At 45.3% G+C, this 13713-nt stretch overlaps 1 protein-coding gene across 2 annotated transcripts in view; it reads left to right on the top strand.

Annotated features, from left to right (window-relative positions):
• Positions 1 to 13713, top strand: part of ZMPSTE24 (zinc metallopeptidase STE24) — an 80627-nt gene that overhangs the window by 4517 nt on the left and 62397 nt on the right. For both annotated transcript variants that reach the window (XM_030538893.1, XM_030538894.1), the window contains exon 3: positions 10446 to 10532. In XM_030538893.1, the coding sequence (XP_030394753.1) occupies positions 10446 to 10532 (87 nt within the window). The remainder of the gene's footprint in view (positions 1 to 10445; positions 10533 to 13713) is intronic.

Genomic DNA, 13713 nt, shown 5'->3' with positions numbered 1-13713 from the left:
TTCCAAAGCAAGTTGTGGAAAACAACTTACATGACAGGTCTGTCATTAAAGTTATACTGCACAGTTATGATCATGAACCGTTATGTGATAATGTAAAGCTGATCAATTATAAAACAAGATTGGGAAAAGAGCATCAGCTTGAAATAGTATAAGATCGTATAATTAGACTATTGTAAAACATACACACAAGGGAGCAGAGGTAAGAAAGTAAGTTCCATCTTAACTTGGATTTCTTCAGTACTTTTCATGAACTTCAAGTTGCATTTTGTGTTTGTGTGTATACATGTATTTTACAGTTCTTGATATAACACTCATGTTCGTGGTATGTGAGTTAGGATTTTTCCAGCAGATTGTAAAATTGTTTTGACATAAAACCCCTTTTTTTGGACAACTACAGACCTGGTTAGATTTTTTTATTTAAATTTAAAATAGCCTAATTTTGAAAACAAGAATGGAAAAAATGGAAAAAATTATTTGTTAAACTGTCATCTCTTTTTTCACATCCTACATTAGTGGATTAGTGGACGGATGGTATCATGGTACCACCTACTAGAAGCAAAAAAGCAAGGGATTCTGAACCTCATCCTGATAACATTAGCCTCAGTCAGAACATCCCCTCTCCAGTTTTGTGTTCTCTATGCAGAAAGTTGGAGGCTTCACTTCATCTCCTCTTTTTAGTCTCTGTCCCTCTTTCTTTGTCTTGTATGGACACTAAGGGTATGTCTACACTATGAAATTAGGTCAATTTTATAGAAGTTGATTTTTAGAAATCGATTTTATACAGTCGATTGTGTATATTCACACTAAGCGCATGAAGTCTGCGGAGTGCATCCTCACTACTGTGGCTAGCATTGACTTACAGAGCGGTGCACTGTGGATAGCTATCCCACAGTTTCCGCAGTCCCCGCTGCCCATTGGAATTCTGGGTTAAGCCCCCAATGCCTGATGGGGCAAAAATATTGTCACAGGTGGTTTTGGGTACATGTCGTCAGGCCCCCTTCTCCCCTGCCTCTCCCCTGCCCTCGCTCGCTCCCTCTGTGAAAGCAACAGCAGACGAACATTTCGTGCCTTTTTTTCCTGGGTTACCCATGCAGATGCCATACCACGGCAAGCATGGAGCCTGCTGAGCTCCCCATCACCATATGTCTCCTGGGTGCTCCTGGCAGACCTCGATGAGCTCGATCAGGGGTGCCTGGACAGACATGGCTATCCTCCTCTTAGAGCACTGAATGGGAGCCAGAGACTCCAGGTCTTTCTCTTCTTTAAATTTCATCTCATGGAGATTCAGTCCTGCCTGGAATATCATGTGACCTGGAGGCTTCTGCCTCAGGCTGCTCTCCCATCCGGCAGCACTGCGCAGTCACACCTACCCCAGCCTACCCCTTGCTCCCATGGCTCATGAAGCCTGGACAGTAGTAAGGAGCAGTTCAGGTATAGGCTGAGCAAGTGCAGAATGCTGGTAGAATGTGCCTTTGGACATTTAAAAGCTTGCTGGTCCTGTTTGCTGACTAGGTCAAACCTCAGCGCAACCATCATTCCCATTGTTATTGCAGCTTACTGTCTGCTCAGTAATATCTGTGAGAGGGGGAAATGTTTATGGTGGGGTGGAAGGTTGAGGCAAGTCACCTAGCGTACGATTTTGAGCAGCCAAACACCAGGGCAATTAGAAGAGCACAGCAAGGAGTGCTGTGCATCAGAGAGGCTTTGAAAACCAGTTTCATGACTAGCCAGGCTTTAGTGTGACAGTTGTGTGTGTTTCTCCTTGATGCAAACCTGCCCCCTTCGTTGATTTTAATTCCTTGTAAGCCAACCATCTTCCCCCCTTCGAAATAAAGTAACTATTGTTTTGAAACCATGCATTCTTTCTTTCTTAATTAAAAAAAAAAGAGATAACGGATAAGGGAGCCCAGGTGGGGTGGGGGAAGAGGAAAGGACAAGCCCACATTGCTTATTGTAGCCACATTAAAAATCAAACTGTTTGAATGGCAGTCTTCTGGTGCTTGGGCCATCCTCTGGGGTGGAATGGCTGGGTGCCCAGAGCCTCCCCCTTCCCGTGTTCTTGTGCGTCTAGGTGAGGAGGCTGTGGAACATAGGGAGGAGGGTAGGTGGTTATACAGTGAACGCAGCGGGGATCTGTGCTCTTGCTGGCTTTCCTGCAGCTCCAACAGATGGTTCATCATGTCCGTTTGCTCCCTCATTAGCCTCAGCATTGCGTCCTGCCTCCACTCTTCGCACTCGCTTAATTCTTTCCTGGCCTCTGCCACTGAATGCCTCCATGCATTAAGCTGTGCCCTATCAGTGTGGGAGGACTGCATGAGCTCAGAAAACATGTTATCACAAGTGCATTTTTTTCGCCTTCTAATCTGCAATAACCTCAGGGACAGAGATGATAGGGGGAGCATAGAAACATTCTGTGTTCTACGCTTCTGGTGCAACTGCATGGTCACCAGTGCTGCTGAGTACACCATGCTGACCAAACAGGAAATGAAATTCAAAAGTTCCTGGGACTTTTCCTGTGTACCTGGCTAGTGCATCAGAGTTCAAAGTGCTGTCCAGAGCAGTCACAGTGGAGCACTCTGGGATAGCTCCCGGAGGCCAGTACTGTCGATTTGGTCCGCACTACCCCAAATTTGACCCAGCAAGGTCAATTTTAGTGCTACTCCCCTCGCCAGGAAGGCGTACAGAAGTCGATTTTAAGAACCCTTTAAGTCGACGGAACGGGGTTGGTTGTGTGGACACATTCATTTTAAAATAGACCTAACGCGGCTAAATTCTTCCTAACCCCTTAATGTAGACCGGGGCTAATGGAAAAACACGAGGCTGTCACACTGCATTAAATCAGTGAGAGTGTGTGGAAAGCAAAGCTCGTAGCTCTTCAGTTGAGCAGTGCCCCAAATCAGGGGCTTTAAGCTGGGGTCTGCTATTCACATATTGTGAATCCCACTGGTCAGAGGCATGCTGGTATGTCCAACCTTCCCCAATCCTCAGAAGTAACACCCCAGAAGAAACATGATGGTCATGAGCCCACCTAAGGGATGTTGGCGTGTTCAGTCTTCCCTCATGCTTGGAATCATGGGCTGCCACAAAAGGCACACCTACAGCTCTATCAATCTGCCTGCCTGCTATCAACTTATTTGAATGCTTGCTCATGTCCATTCCATGCTATGTTTGTGCGCTCCATGTGCACAGTTGCTGGAGATTTTTCCCTCGGTGGTATCCATTGGCCCGGCTCTAGCACTCTCTGGAGTCGCATGCAAAGAGTGCCTCTGGCCTCACACCTTCTCAGTTCCTTCTTACCACCCAGGACGGTTGGCTTCTTTCCCAGTGGTTTGGACTTTCTCTGTACATATTTTGTATAGTTATTGTAGTTAGCGTATAGTTCTTAGAGTCAGAGTATATGGTAGTGTTAGTAGTTTTCCCTGTTGTTGAGGGACTTGTCACCCCAGGGGCTGGGCATGCTCTGATCCCTGAGCTTCAATCCGTGTACCTCCTGTGGCAGGGTGATGCCAGTTGATGACCTGCACCCTAGCTGCCTAAACTGTCTCACATTAAAGAGAAATGCCAGACCTGCAGAGACTTCAAAACCCACATGAGAAAGGATAGGGACATTTGGCTGAAAGCCATTCTTATGAAGGTGGTCCTCAGATCAGCCTCAGAGCCGTGCTGCTCTGAATCAGCACCAAGAACCTCAACATCCACGTGGAGTGCTCCCCAGCACCGCTCTCTATTCCTGGTGCAGAGGAAGAGGCATAAGAAACAACTCACCAAGAGAGAGCATCCTCTAGGGCAGAGGAGGGACAAGTAAGGAGTGACTAGCATAGTGAGACCCGCATCGGGCCACTCGTCCTCCCCCAAGTCTCTGATGGCACTGCCAACTCTGTCTAGAGTGTTGAGTCCAGTATGGGACCGGCCACCGACTTCCGGGAGCAGCTGGGGGATCAGATGTCTGCTGGTTCCTTCAATCCCAGAGGCTTTCCAAGCAGCAAAGTACCTGCCGTCACTCCTGATCCTGCTGGCCCCTCAAGGACCCTCATCAGATAAGACAACCAGGGACAGAAAGGAGCAAGGGTCAACAAGCTCCATGTGGCACCGTCCAGAGCCAAGTCCTCCATGGTCCCAATGGACCAGTCACTGGCCTGTCCCTGGTTCCCCAGCACGCCCGGAGATAGAAGTAGGTTTGGCATTGCTGTGATCTCCAGGGGAAGAATCTTCTTCTGAGTCTGAAGGGGAATCCTTGGCTGCACCCAAAACCTACTGGTACACAGCCTACATGCCAGACTTCGGTACCAGCCCTCTTGCTGGTGCGTGGCCACTGGGCCACTGGCTAATACAGTGGCAGTATTGGAATCCTTCAGGGTTTCCCCTGGTACTGGGCCCCCCTTCCCAATGCTCATACTGAGTGGTGTCAGAAAGGTGAGCTACTCTCTCTTCCTGTCTGACATTGGACCCTGATTTCAGTACTGACCCTGGTAAATGGCCCCAATGGCTCTGGTGGAAGGTGGATGAGTAGGAGGGAGCCCACCCTCTGGCACAGGCCGCCTCCTTGTCATCCCCGGCGAGGCAGTTGCAGGCCCTAGTAACCCACTCCTGCAGGATGACATCAGGGCTCACCAGGAGTTCCTGAAAAGGGTCACTGTGAATTTGGGCCTGGAAGTTGAGAAGCTTAAGGAGTCAGCACACAGCCTAATCAGCATCCTGGCTGCAACTGCTCCCTCCAGAGTGGCCTTACCTCAAAAAAGGCAGAAAAGAAATACTATGTCCCAACCAGTGGGTTTGAGTACCTTTACTCACCCCCCCTTGCTGCCCACCGGGGTCTCTGGTAGTGTTGGCAGTGAATGAGTGGGACAGACGGGCAGTTGAATGCTACCCACAAAAATAGCGTCCAGGAGACTGGGCCTGTTTCGATGTATGGTTTCGACAATCAACCTTTAGTTACAAATCTCCAACCAGCAGGCCCTGCTGCGAAGGTACAGATTTAATCTGTGGGACTCATTGTCCAAATTTAAGGAGACTCTGCCATAGGAGTCAAGGCAGGAGTTGTTCACAGCCATTCTAGAGGAGATCTAGACTGTGTCCAGGACTTCCCTCCAGGCAGCTCCATATGTGGCTGACTCAGCAGCCAGTACTATAGTATCAGCAGTCATCAGCAATCATGTGGCCTCCCTCTTGAAGTGCAGCAGTCCATTCAGGACCTCCCCTTTGAGGGCACCTCCCTGTTCTCTGAATAGACAGACTCAAAGTTCGATAGCCTCAAGGACTGGAGGGCCACCTTTCTCTCTTTGGGCCTTTATGTACCTGCAGCTTCCAGGAAGCACTTTAGGCCCCAGTAGCCTCTCAGGTTTGCAGTGTCTCCTTTTCTTTTGTAGGGCTCCTATTTGGGAAAGGGTTATAAGTGGCGCCAACACCTCCCTTCTACCACAACCTCCCAAACGAGCTCTCATAGATATCCCAGCAGGGCCAGGCAGGCATTTTCAAGGTATGTCTGAGGGCGATATGCCAGTCTTGACTCCAGATCCATCTCCCCTTTTATTTTTGGACTGCCTGTCACCTTTCAACCCAGTGTAGTTAGATATAACATCGGACCATTGGGTACTGAGTACAGTAACTGTCAGTTACGCTCTCCAGTTTTCATCCACCCCTCCCTCCTGCCCTGCACCCTGTCCCTCTTCAGGGATGACTCTCTCAAGCTGCTTCTTGTCCAGGAGATGCCAAGCCCTCCTATATGTGTGGTTCCTCAGGACTTGAGCATTGGTTCAGTGTACTTGCTTGCTTCCACTCCTCCCGGACTTGATTTCACAAGACCATGGCTAGTTGCTTCACCCAAACCTCACCTCACCTTCCTTCACCTGACTGGATGGTGATTGTGTGGCTGAAGCCTGAGGAACAGGCCTGTTCAGATCAGGTTCGACAGGTCTTGCTAGGTAGTAGAAAGCCTTCCTCCAGGCTGGCCCAGTGGAAACATTTCACTTGTTGGGCCTCTGAACAGAATCATTCTCCATTCCAGTCTTCTCTGCAGTCTATCTTGGACTACCTGCTCCACCTAAAGCATCAGGATCTGGCTCTTTCATCGATTAGGGTTCACTTGGCAGCCATCTCAGCCTTTCACCTGCCTGTGAATGGCAGATCAGTGTTCTTCCATGAGATGACAGTCAAGTTTCTCAAGGGGCTGGAAAGACTTTACCCTTAGGTTCGTGAACCAACCCCCCGCCATGGGACTCACAGGGCCTCCCTTCAAGCCATTAGTATCATGTCCCATACTGCTTCTCTCTTGGAAGGTCACCTTCCAGATAGCGATCATCTCAGCGAGAAAGGTCTCTGAGATTAAGCCTTATGTCAGAACTCCCTTATATGGTGCTCTTCAAGGACATGATCCAGCTGTGTCCCCATCTGGCCTTCCTACCAAAAGTGGTGTCGCAATTCCACAACAACCAGGACATTTTCCTACCTGTCTTCTTTCCAAAACTTCACAATATTACTGGGGAACATTGGATGTTAGGTGGGCCCTCACAGTCTATAGTGAGAGAACTAAGCGCTTCAGCAAGTCCACACAACTCTTTGTAGCAGTAGCAGAAAGGATGAGAAGGGTATCTGTCTCATCCCAAAAAAATTTCATCCTGGGTAACTGCCTGTATCCAAACTTGCTGCAAACAGGCGAAGGTTCTGCTTCTGGCCATAGTGATCAGGCTTTCTAGGCAGCATTCATCACACAGATACCAATCCAGGACATCTGCAGAGCTGCTACCTGGCTGTTGGTTCATACCTTTGCTTCCTGCTACTCCATCATCCAACAGATCTGTGATGATGTCAGTTTCAGGAGAGCAGTATTGCAGTCAGCATGTCCATGAACTCCAAGTCTACCTTGAGGGGTACTGCTTGTGAATTACCTAGTATGGAATGGACACGAGCAAGCACTCGAAATAAAAAAAAAAGTTACTAACCTTTCGTAACTGTTCTTCGAGATTTGCTGCTTATGTTCATTCCAGAACTGACCCTCCTACCTCTCTGTTGAAATTACCGGCAAGAGGGAACGCGGCAAGGAGTCGTGGGGTTGGTGGTGCTCTTTATACCAGTGCATAACTGCACAACTCAAAGGCTGCTAGAGCTGGACCAACGGATACCTCTGAGGGAAAAATCTCTGGAAGAACAACAGTTATGAAAGGTTAGTAACTATTTTATCTTGCCTCAGCTTGCAGCTTGTTGCCATAGCTAATACAGCTCTGTGGTAGCATCTTTGCATCCACAAAGTCCAGAGCTGCAGTTCTGGTAAGTCCCACTTCAGGGAATAACTGACTAGATGATAGTAGTGCTGAAAAGGATCTGGGGGTTAGAATGGACCACAAATTGAATATGAGTCAACAATGTGCAATTGCAAAAAAGACTGGTGTCATTCTGGGGTGTATTAACAGGCGTGTGTAAGACATGGAAGGTGGTAGTTCTGCTCTAGCTGGCTTCCTCTGGAGTACTGTGTTGAGTTCTGGACACCACACATGAGGGAAGAATGTGGACAAATTGGAAAGAACCCGGAAGAGAGCGCAAAAAAAAAAAGTTTAGCAAACCTGACCCCACTGGAATGGGTTGCCTAGGGAGGTGGTGGAATCACCATCCTTAGAGGTTTTTAAGGCCTGGCTTGACAAAGTCCTGGCTGGAATGATTTAGTTGGTGTTGGTCCTGCTTTGAGCAGGGGGTTGGACTAGATGACCTCCTGAGGTCTCTTCCAACCCTAATCTTCTTTGATTCTGTTACCTATGAGGAAGGGTAAAAAACAGTGTGGTTTAGTCTTGAGGAACAGAGACTGAGGGGGTATCTAATAAGTTTTCAAATAGGTTAAGGACCGTTATAAAGAGGACTGTGATCAATTGTTTTCCATGTCCATTGAGAGTAGGATAAAAAGCAATTGGTTTAATCTGGAACAAAGGAGATTTAGGTTTGATATTAAGAAAATGTCTCTGTTGATAATGATAGTTAAGCTCTGGAATAAGCTTCCAAGGGACGTTGTGGAATCCCCATCACTGAAGGTTTTTAAGAACAGGTTCGACAAACACCTGTCAGGGATGGTTTAGGTTTACTTGGTCCTGCTTCAGCCCAGGAGCCTACGTTAGATGACTTTTTGAATTCCCTCTAGACAGACCTGCATTTCTATCATTCTGAGAGTTCCTTCTGTCAATATTAGTGTGTCTTAAAGACTAGTGATTCATCTTGGGATCCCTCAGTATCACTTGATCTTCATTAACAGGCTAGGATATGAAATTCTTCGACGCTTTAGGGCAGACTTCTGTCCTTTAAGATACTTTCTTTGTTGCAACAATCTCACAATGATGAGGGAGTGAGCTCATCTTTAATCATCCCTTCTCCTTCACCCTCTGTTCTTTCCAGAAAGTTTTATTGTTAGCTTGCTGTTTGTCACCAGAGTGAACACCCAGTTCCATGTGAGTGAACCCATTGTTCTTCATCTGTCTGAACCCGGTATGCCCTTTGGACAATAGGCTGTGTTTTGTTAAGTATGTTCTCAAGTAATCTTAATAATTCTCAGGAATTTAGAAAATCAAAACAGCTGTCTCTGTTTTGAGGGTTTTAAAGGCTGCAGGTAATGCCAGTGTTGCTTTTTGTGCTTTAGGCTGCATACTTGCAGCATATGACTAGGTTGGTGGGCTTGGCTTGGATTTATCAGGTGCTACTTGGCTAGAAAAGTCTCCTCTTTATGGGCAGTGAGCATTCATTGCCTAGGTATATAAGGTGGCAATGTGGTCATCATCCTGCTTCTTGGTATACCTCCTCATTAACTGGGCCTCTTTGCTTCTCAGGCTGTCTTTTGGCTCCAGGGCACAGCTAGCAACATGGTAAGGTAGGCCCCCTGCACCTCCTGTGACAACTGCTTGTTACATACACTATCTGTCCAGTAATGCACTTTCATAGGTGGGAGAAGTGAGAGGCATATGACAAAGGAACATTACTTACTGGTAATTATGTTTGTCATAGTTTCCTCTTCTCCCCTCCTTCCCCCACCCCCTCTCTTTACAAGGTGCTTGCCTGTTATTTCTCTTGGTGTCTTACAAACTGACTTTGAAAGTTAAACTAGAGGGAGGCTTTCTGGCTGAAACTCATGTAATCAAGATGGGGTTTCCGAACTCTTTGACTCCTTTCTTCCAATAGATGAAACTACAGCACTGTCTGGTCGTTAATCCTGTGTAGTAGAATGATAGAAGAGGAGACTGCAACTAACAGAATTACCAGTAAGTGATTTTAGGGTTGTTTTTTTTTCCCCCTTTCATCTTGCTTTATTCATGATCTTTTACCGAAGAGGATTAGCAACTTGTCTTTATATTACCTTTAGTCAATAACTAGAATTCTCGGTATTAGAGGCTACAAAAGGTTAGAGGCAACTTGCAAGGGCAGAAACAGTTTTTCTTGTGTCCTTTTGCCATCTTTTATGGTATCTAAACTTCAGCCTGAATGTTGTTTTTCTATAAATAAATAAATAAATAAATAATTCTGCTTGTTAGGTCCTATCCAGGCTGGAAGATGCTCTGATTTCTGAGATCTGAGTGCAAGGTGATATCACACTAGCTAAGGAAGTAAGTCAGACTACACCTTTACCCTGATATAACACTACCCGATATAACACGAATTCGGATATAACGCGGTAAAGCAGTGCTCTGGGAGGGTGGGGCTGCGCACTCCGGCGGATCAAAGCAAGTTCGCTATAACACGGTTTCATCTATAACACAGTAAGATTTTTTGGCTCCCGAGGACAGCATTATATCGGGGTAGAGGTGTATTTCAAAGTCTGTTTTTGTTTTTTATCAGCTAGTTAACTCTACTGGTTGTCATTCTGAATAAAGAAGCCTTTGTTAAAGATGTATCACAAATCTTGAATTAAAGTAGTAGAGGCCACAGTAAACATGCCCTGAGATGTCCCAGCGTTTCCCAAGCAAAACCAAGGAAGGTCTGAGGGCTGGTCTACACTACGGGGGAAAATCGATCTTAGATACGCAACTTCAGCTACGTGAATAACGTAGCTGAAGTCGAAGTATCTAAGATCGAATTACTCACCGTCCTCACGGCGCGGGATCGATGTCCGCAGCTCCCCCCTGTCGATTCCGCAACTCTGTTCGGGTTGGTGGACTTCCGGAATCGATATAAGTGCGTTCGGGGATCGATATATCGCGTCTAGATGAGACACGATATATCGATCCCCGAGCAATCGATTGCTACCCGCCGATACGACGGGCAGTGAAGACATACCCTGACTTGCTCTTCCTGGTGTCCAAGGTTAAAGAGGGGGAGGGGAGCCAGCTTTCAGGTGTTTCTTATATATTGTAAAGAAGCAAAAAGATGTTTAAAAAAAATTCCAGGTCACTTTTCAAAATTGGTCTCATCCTTTTCAGGCTCTTTTACTCCTTCATAACACAGAATGAATTGAATCTATTGCATGTGTTTTGTTATAGCTGATTCTTCTCTGTGGAGGAATTCCTTTCCTTTGGAATGTATCTGGACAAATCTCTGGCTGTGCTGGTTTTGAACCAGAATACGAGGTAGGCATTTTTAACTGTGAAAATGGTGAGTTCCTAAACTGTGTGTGTAACAGAATTTATGGTAAAGCTCCCATTTAGTTTTATTGTACTGTAGAGTAAAAAAAGATTATATATTTGTAGTGAATTTTCTGATAGGTGAACTTGGCTGGTTCTGAGGACTGATAATAGTATATGAAGCCTTTTGTTACTAGGTCACTAATTCAAATCCTGCCTGGTCTTTGGCCACCAAACAGCTTATTGTCACACAAATCAGTTAAGATGGTTATCAGTTTTTTAGTGGCATCCTTTTGCAGTCTCAGAATGGACACAAAGAGGGCTCACTCCTAGATGTGGTCTTTCCAGATCAGAGATGTGGGGAGGAAGTGTGAGGCTTCCTGGGTGATGTCTGTTGGGTGAATGAATTGGTGTTATTCTCAATGCTGGAAGCCCTGACAAGTAAGAAAAATTACTTACAGTGAATAATTTAAAATGGAAAGAAAAACTTCTTTTCCTTCTCTCATTTATTGCCTTGGCAGATCCCCGTGTAACTACCATAGAGGGGGTAAATTACCTTTCCTTACCCATCTCTCAGCTCCTCTCTTTTCACTGGCCATGCTAGTCATGGATCCCAATCTCCTTTAGACATGGTCTAAGGCTGTTGCTACACTATGGGCACTATAGTGGTACAGCTGTAGGGTAGATGCTTGCTGTTGTTGCATAACTGTAGGCACTCCACCGCCTCGAGTGATGGTAGCTAGGTTAATGGAAGCATTGTTTCATCAACCTAGCTCTGTCTGCACAGGTAGGTTGGCATAGCTAGGGAACTTGGGGTGTTGGTTTTTTCCCCAAATCCTGAGCACCACATTATGCTAAGAATATGACTCCTGGAAATAGTGCCCTGGCATGATGGTCACTCTGGGCTGTTAATGTGAATCCTCCATTTTTGTATGCAATATGGTGAGACACACAAAATAAATAAATAAATAATTGGAGATATACCCATCTCCTAGAACTGGAAGGGACCTTGAAAGGTCATCGAGTCCAGCCCTCTGCCTTCACTAGTAGTGCCAAGTACTGATTTTTGCCCCCGATCCCTAAGTGGCCCCCTCAATGATTGAACTCACAACCCTGGGTTTAGCAGGCCGACACTCAAATCACTGAGCTATCCCTCCCCCTAAGTTTCTGAGCTTATGCAGAGCTTTTCTTCAGGTTTGTAAGCCGAAAGCTTGTCTCTCTCACCAACGACACCCGCGCGGACCGTGTTGGGGACTCCTGGTCTAACGTCAGTACCGGGCAAATTAGTCTAAACAATAATAAAGAATAAAATTGTCAGATACATAGAAGAACATAAGTTGTTGGGCAAAAATCAACATGGTTTCTGTAAAGGGAAATCGTGTCTTACTAATCTATTAGAGTTCTTTGAAGGGGTCAGCAAATATGGACAAGGGGGATCTAGTGGACATAGTGTACTTAGATTTCCAGAAAACCTGTGACAAGATTCCTCACCAAATGCTCTCATGTAAATTAAGTTGTCATGGAATAACAGGGAAGATCCTCTCATGGATTGAGAACTGGTTAAAACACCGGGAACAAAGGGTAGGAATAAATGGTAAAGTTTCAGAATGGAGAGGAGTAACTAGTGGTATTCCCAAGGGTCAGTCCTAGGACCAATCCTATTCAATTTATCTCATAAATGATCTGGAGAAAGGGGTAAACAATGAGGTGACAAAGTTTGCATATGATACTAAACTGCTCAAGATAGTTAAGACCAAAGCAGACTGTGAAGAACTTCAAAAACATCTCACAAAACTAAGTGATTGGGCAACAAAATGGCAAATGAGATTTAATGTGCAAAGTAATGCACGTTGGAAAAAATAACCCCAACTATACATACAATATGATGGGGGCTAATTTAGTTACAACTAATCAGGAAAGAGATTTTGGAATCATTGTGGATAATTCTCTGAAGAAGTGTGCAGCAGCAGTCAAAAAAGCAAACAGGATGTTAGGAATCATTCAAAAAGTAATAGAGAATAAGATGGACAATATGCCCATATATAAATCGGTGGTATGCCCACATCTTGAATACTGCGTACAGATGTGGTCTCCTCATCTCAAAAAAGATATAATGGCATTAGAAAAAGTTCAGAAAAGGACAACTAAAATTATTAGGGGTTTGAAACAGGTCCCATATGAGGAGAGATTAAAGAGGCTAGGACTTTTCAGCTTGGAAAAGAGGAGACTAAGGGGGGATATTTTAGATATAAAATCATGAGTGGTGTGGAGAAAGGGAATAAGGAAAAGTTATTTGCTTATTCCCGTAATATAAGAACTAGGAGCCACCAAATGAAATTACTGGGCAGCAGGTTTAAAACAAATAAAAGGAAGTTCTTCTTCACACAGCGCACATTCAACTTGTGGAACTCCTTACCTGAGGAGGTTGTGAAGGCTAGGGCTATAACAGGGCTTAAAAGAGAACTGGATAAATTCATGGAGGTTAAGTCCATTAATGACTATTAGCTAGGATGGCTAAGGAATGGTGTCCCTAGCCTCTGTTTGTCAGAGGATGGAGATGGATGGCAGGAGAGAGATCACTTGATTGTTACTTGTTAGGTTCAGTCCCTCTGGGGCACCTGGCATTGACCACTGTTGGTAGACAGGATAGTGGGCTGGATGAAACTTTGGTCTGATCCAGTATGACTATTCTTATGTTATCAATTATCTTTGAGAACTCATGGAGGATGGTTGAGGTCCCAGCGGACTGGAGAAAGGTACTGTGTTAGCCAGTCTTTAAAAATGGTAAAAAGGGGACCTGAGGAATTATAGACCAGTCAAATTAACTTCAGTACTTGGAACAAATTATTAAACAATCAGTTTGTAAGCACCTAGTGGCTAATAGGGTTATAAATAGTAGCCAGTGTGGATTTGTCAAGAACAGAACGGGCCAAACCAACCTACCTTTATTCTTTGACATAGTTACCTTTTTAGTGGATGGGGGGAAGCTGGAGGCATGATATATCTTGATTTTAGTCATGTTTTTGGTACAATCTTACATGACAAGTCTCATAAGTAAACTAGGGAAACGTATAGAAAAAATTACTATAAGGTGGCTACACAACTGGTTGAAAGACTACTCTGAGTAATTATCAATGGTTTGCTATCAAACTGGGGGGACATATCTAGTAGGATCTCACAGGGTTAT

The sequence above is a fragment of the Gopherus evgoodei genome, chromosome 20 (genome assembly GCF_007399415.2).
Source record: "Gopherus evgoodei ecotype Sinaloan lineage chromosome 20, rGopEvg1_v1.p, whole genome shotgun sequence".
NCBI classification, from domain to species: Eukaryota; Metazoa; Chordata; order Testudines; family Testudinidae; genus Gopherus; species Gopherus evgoodei.
The sequence above is the reverse complement of the archived record's forward strand: the minus strand, read 5'-3'. Positions and strand labels throughout refer to the sequence as shown.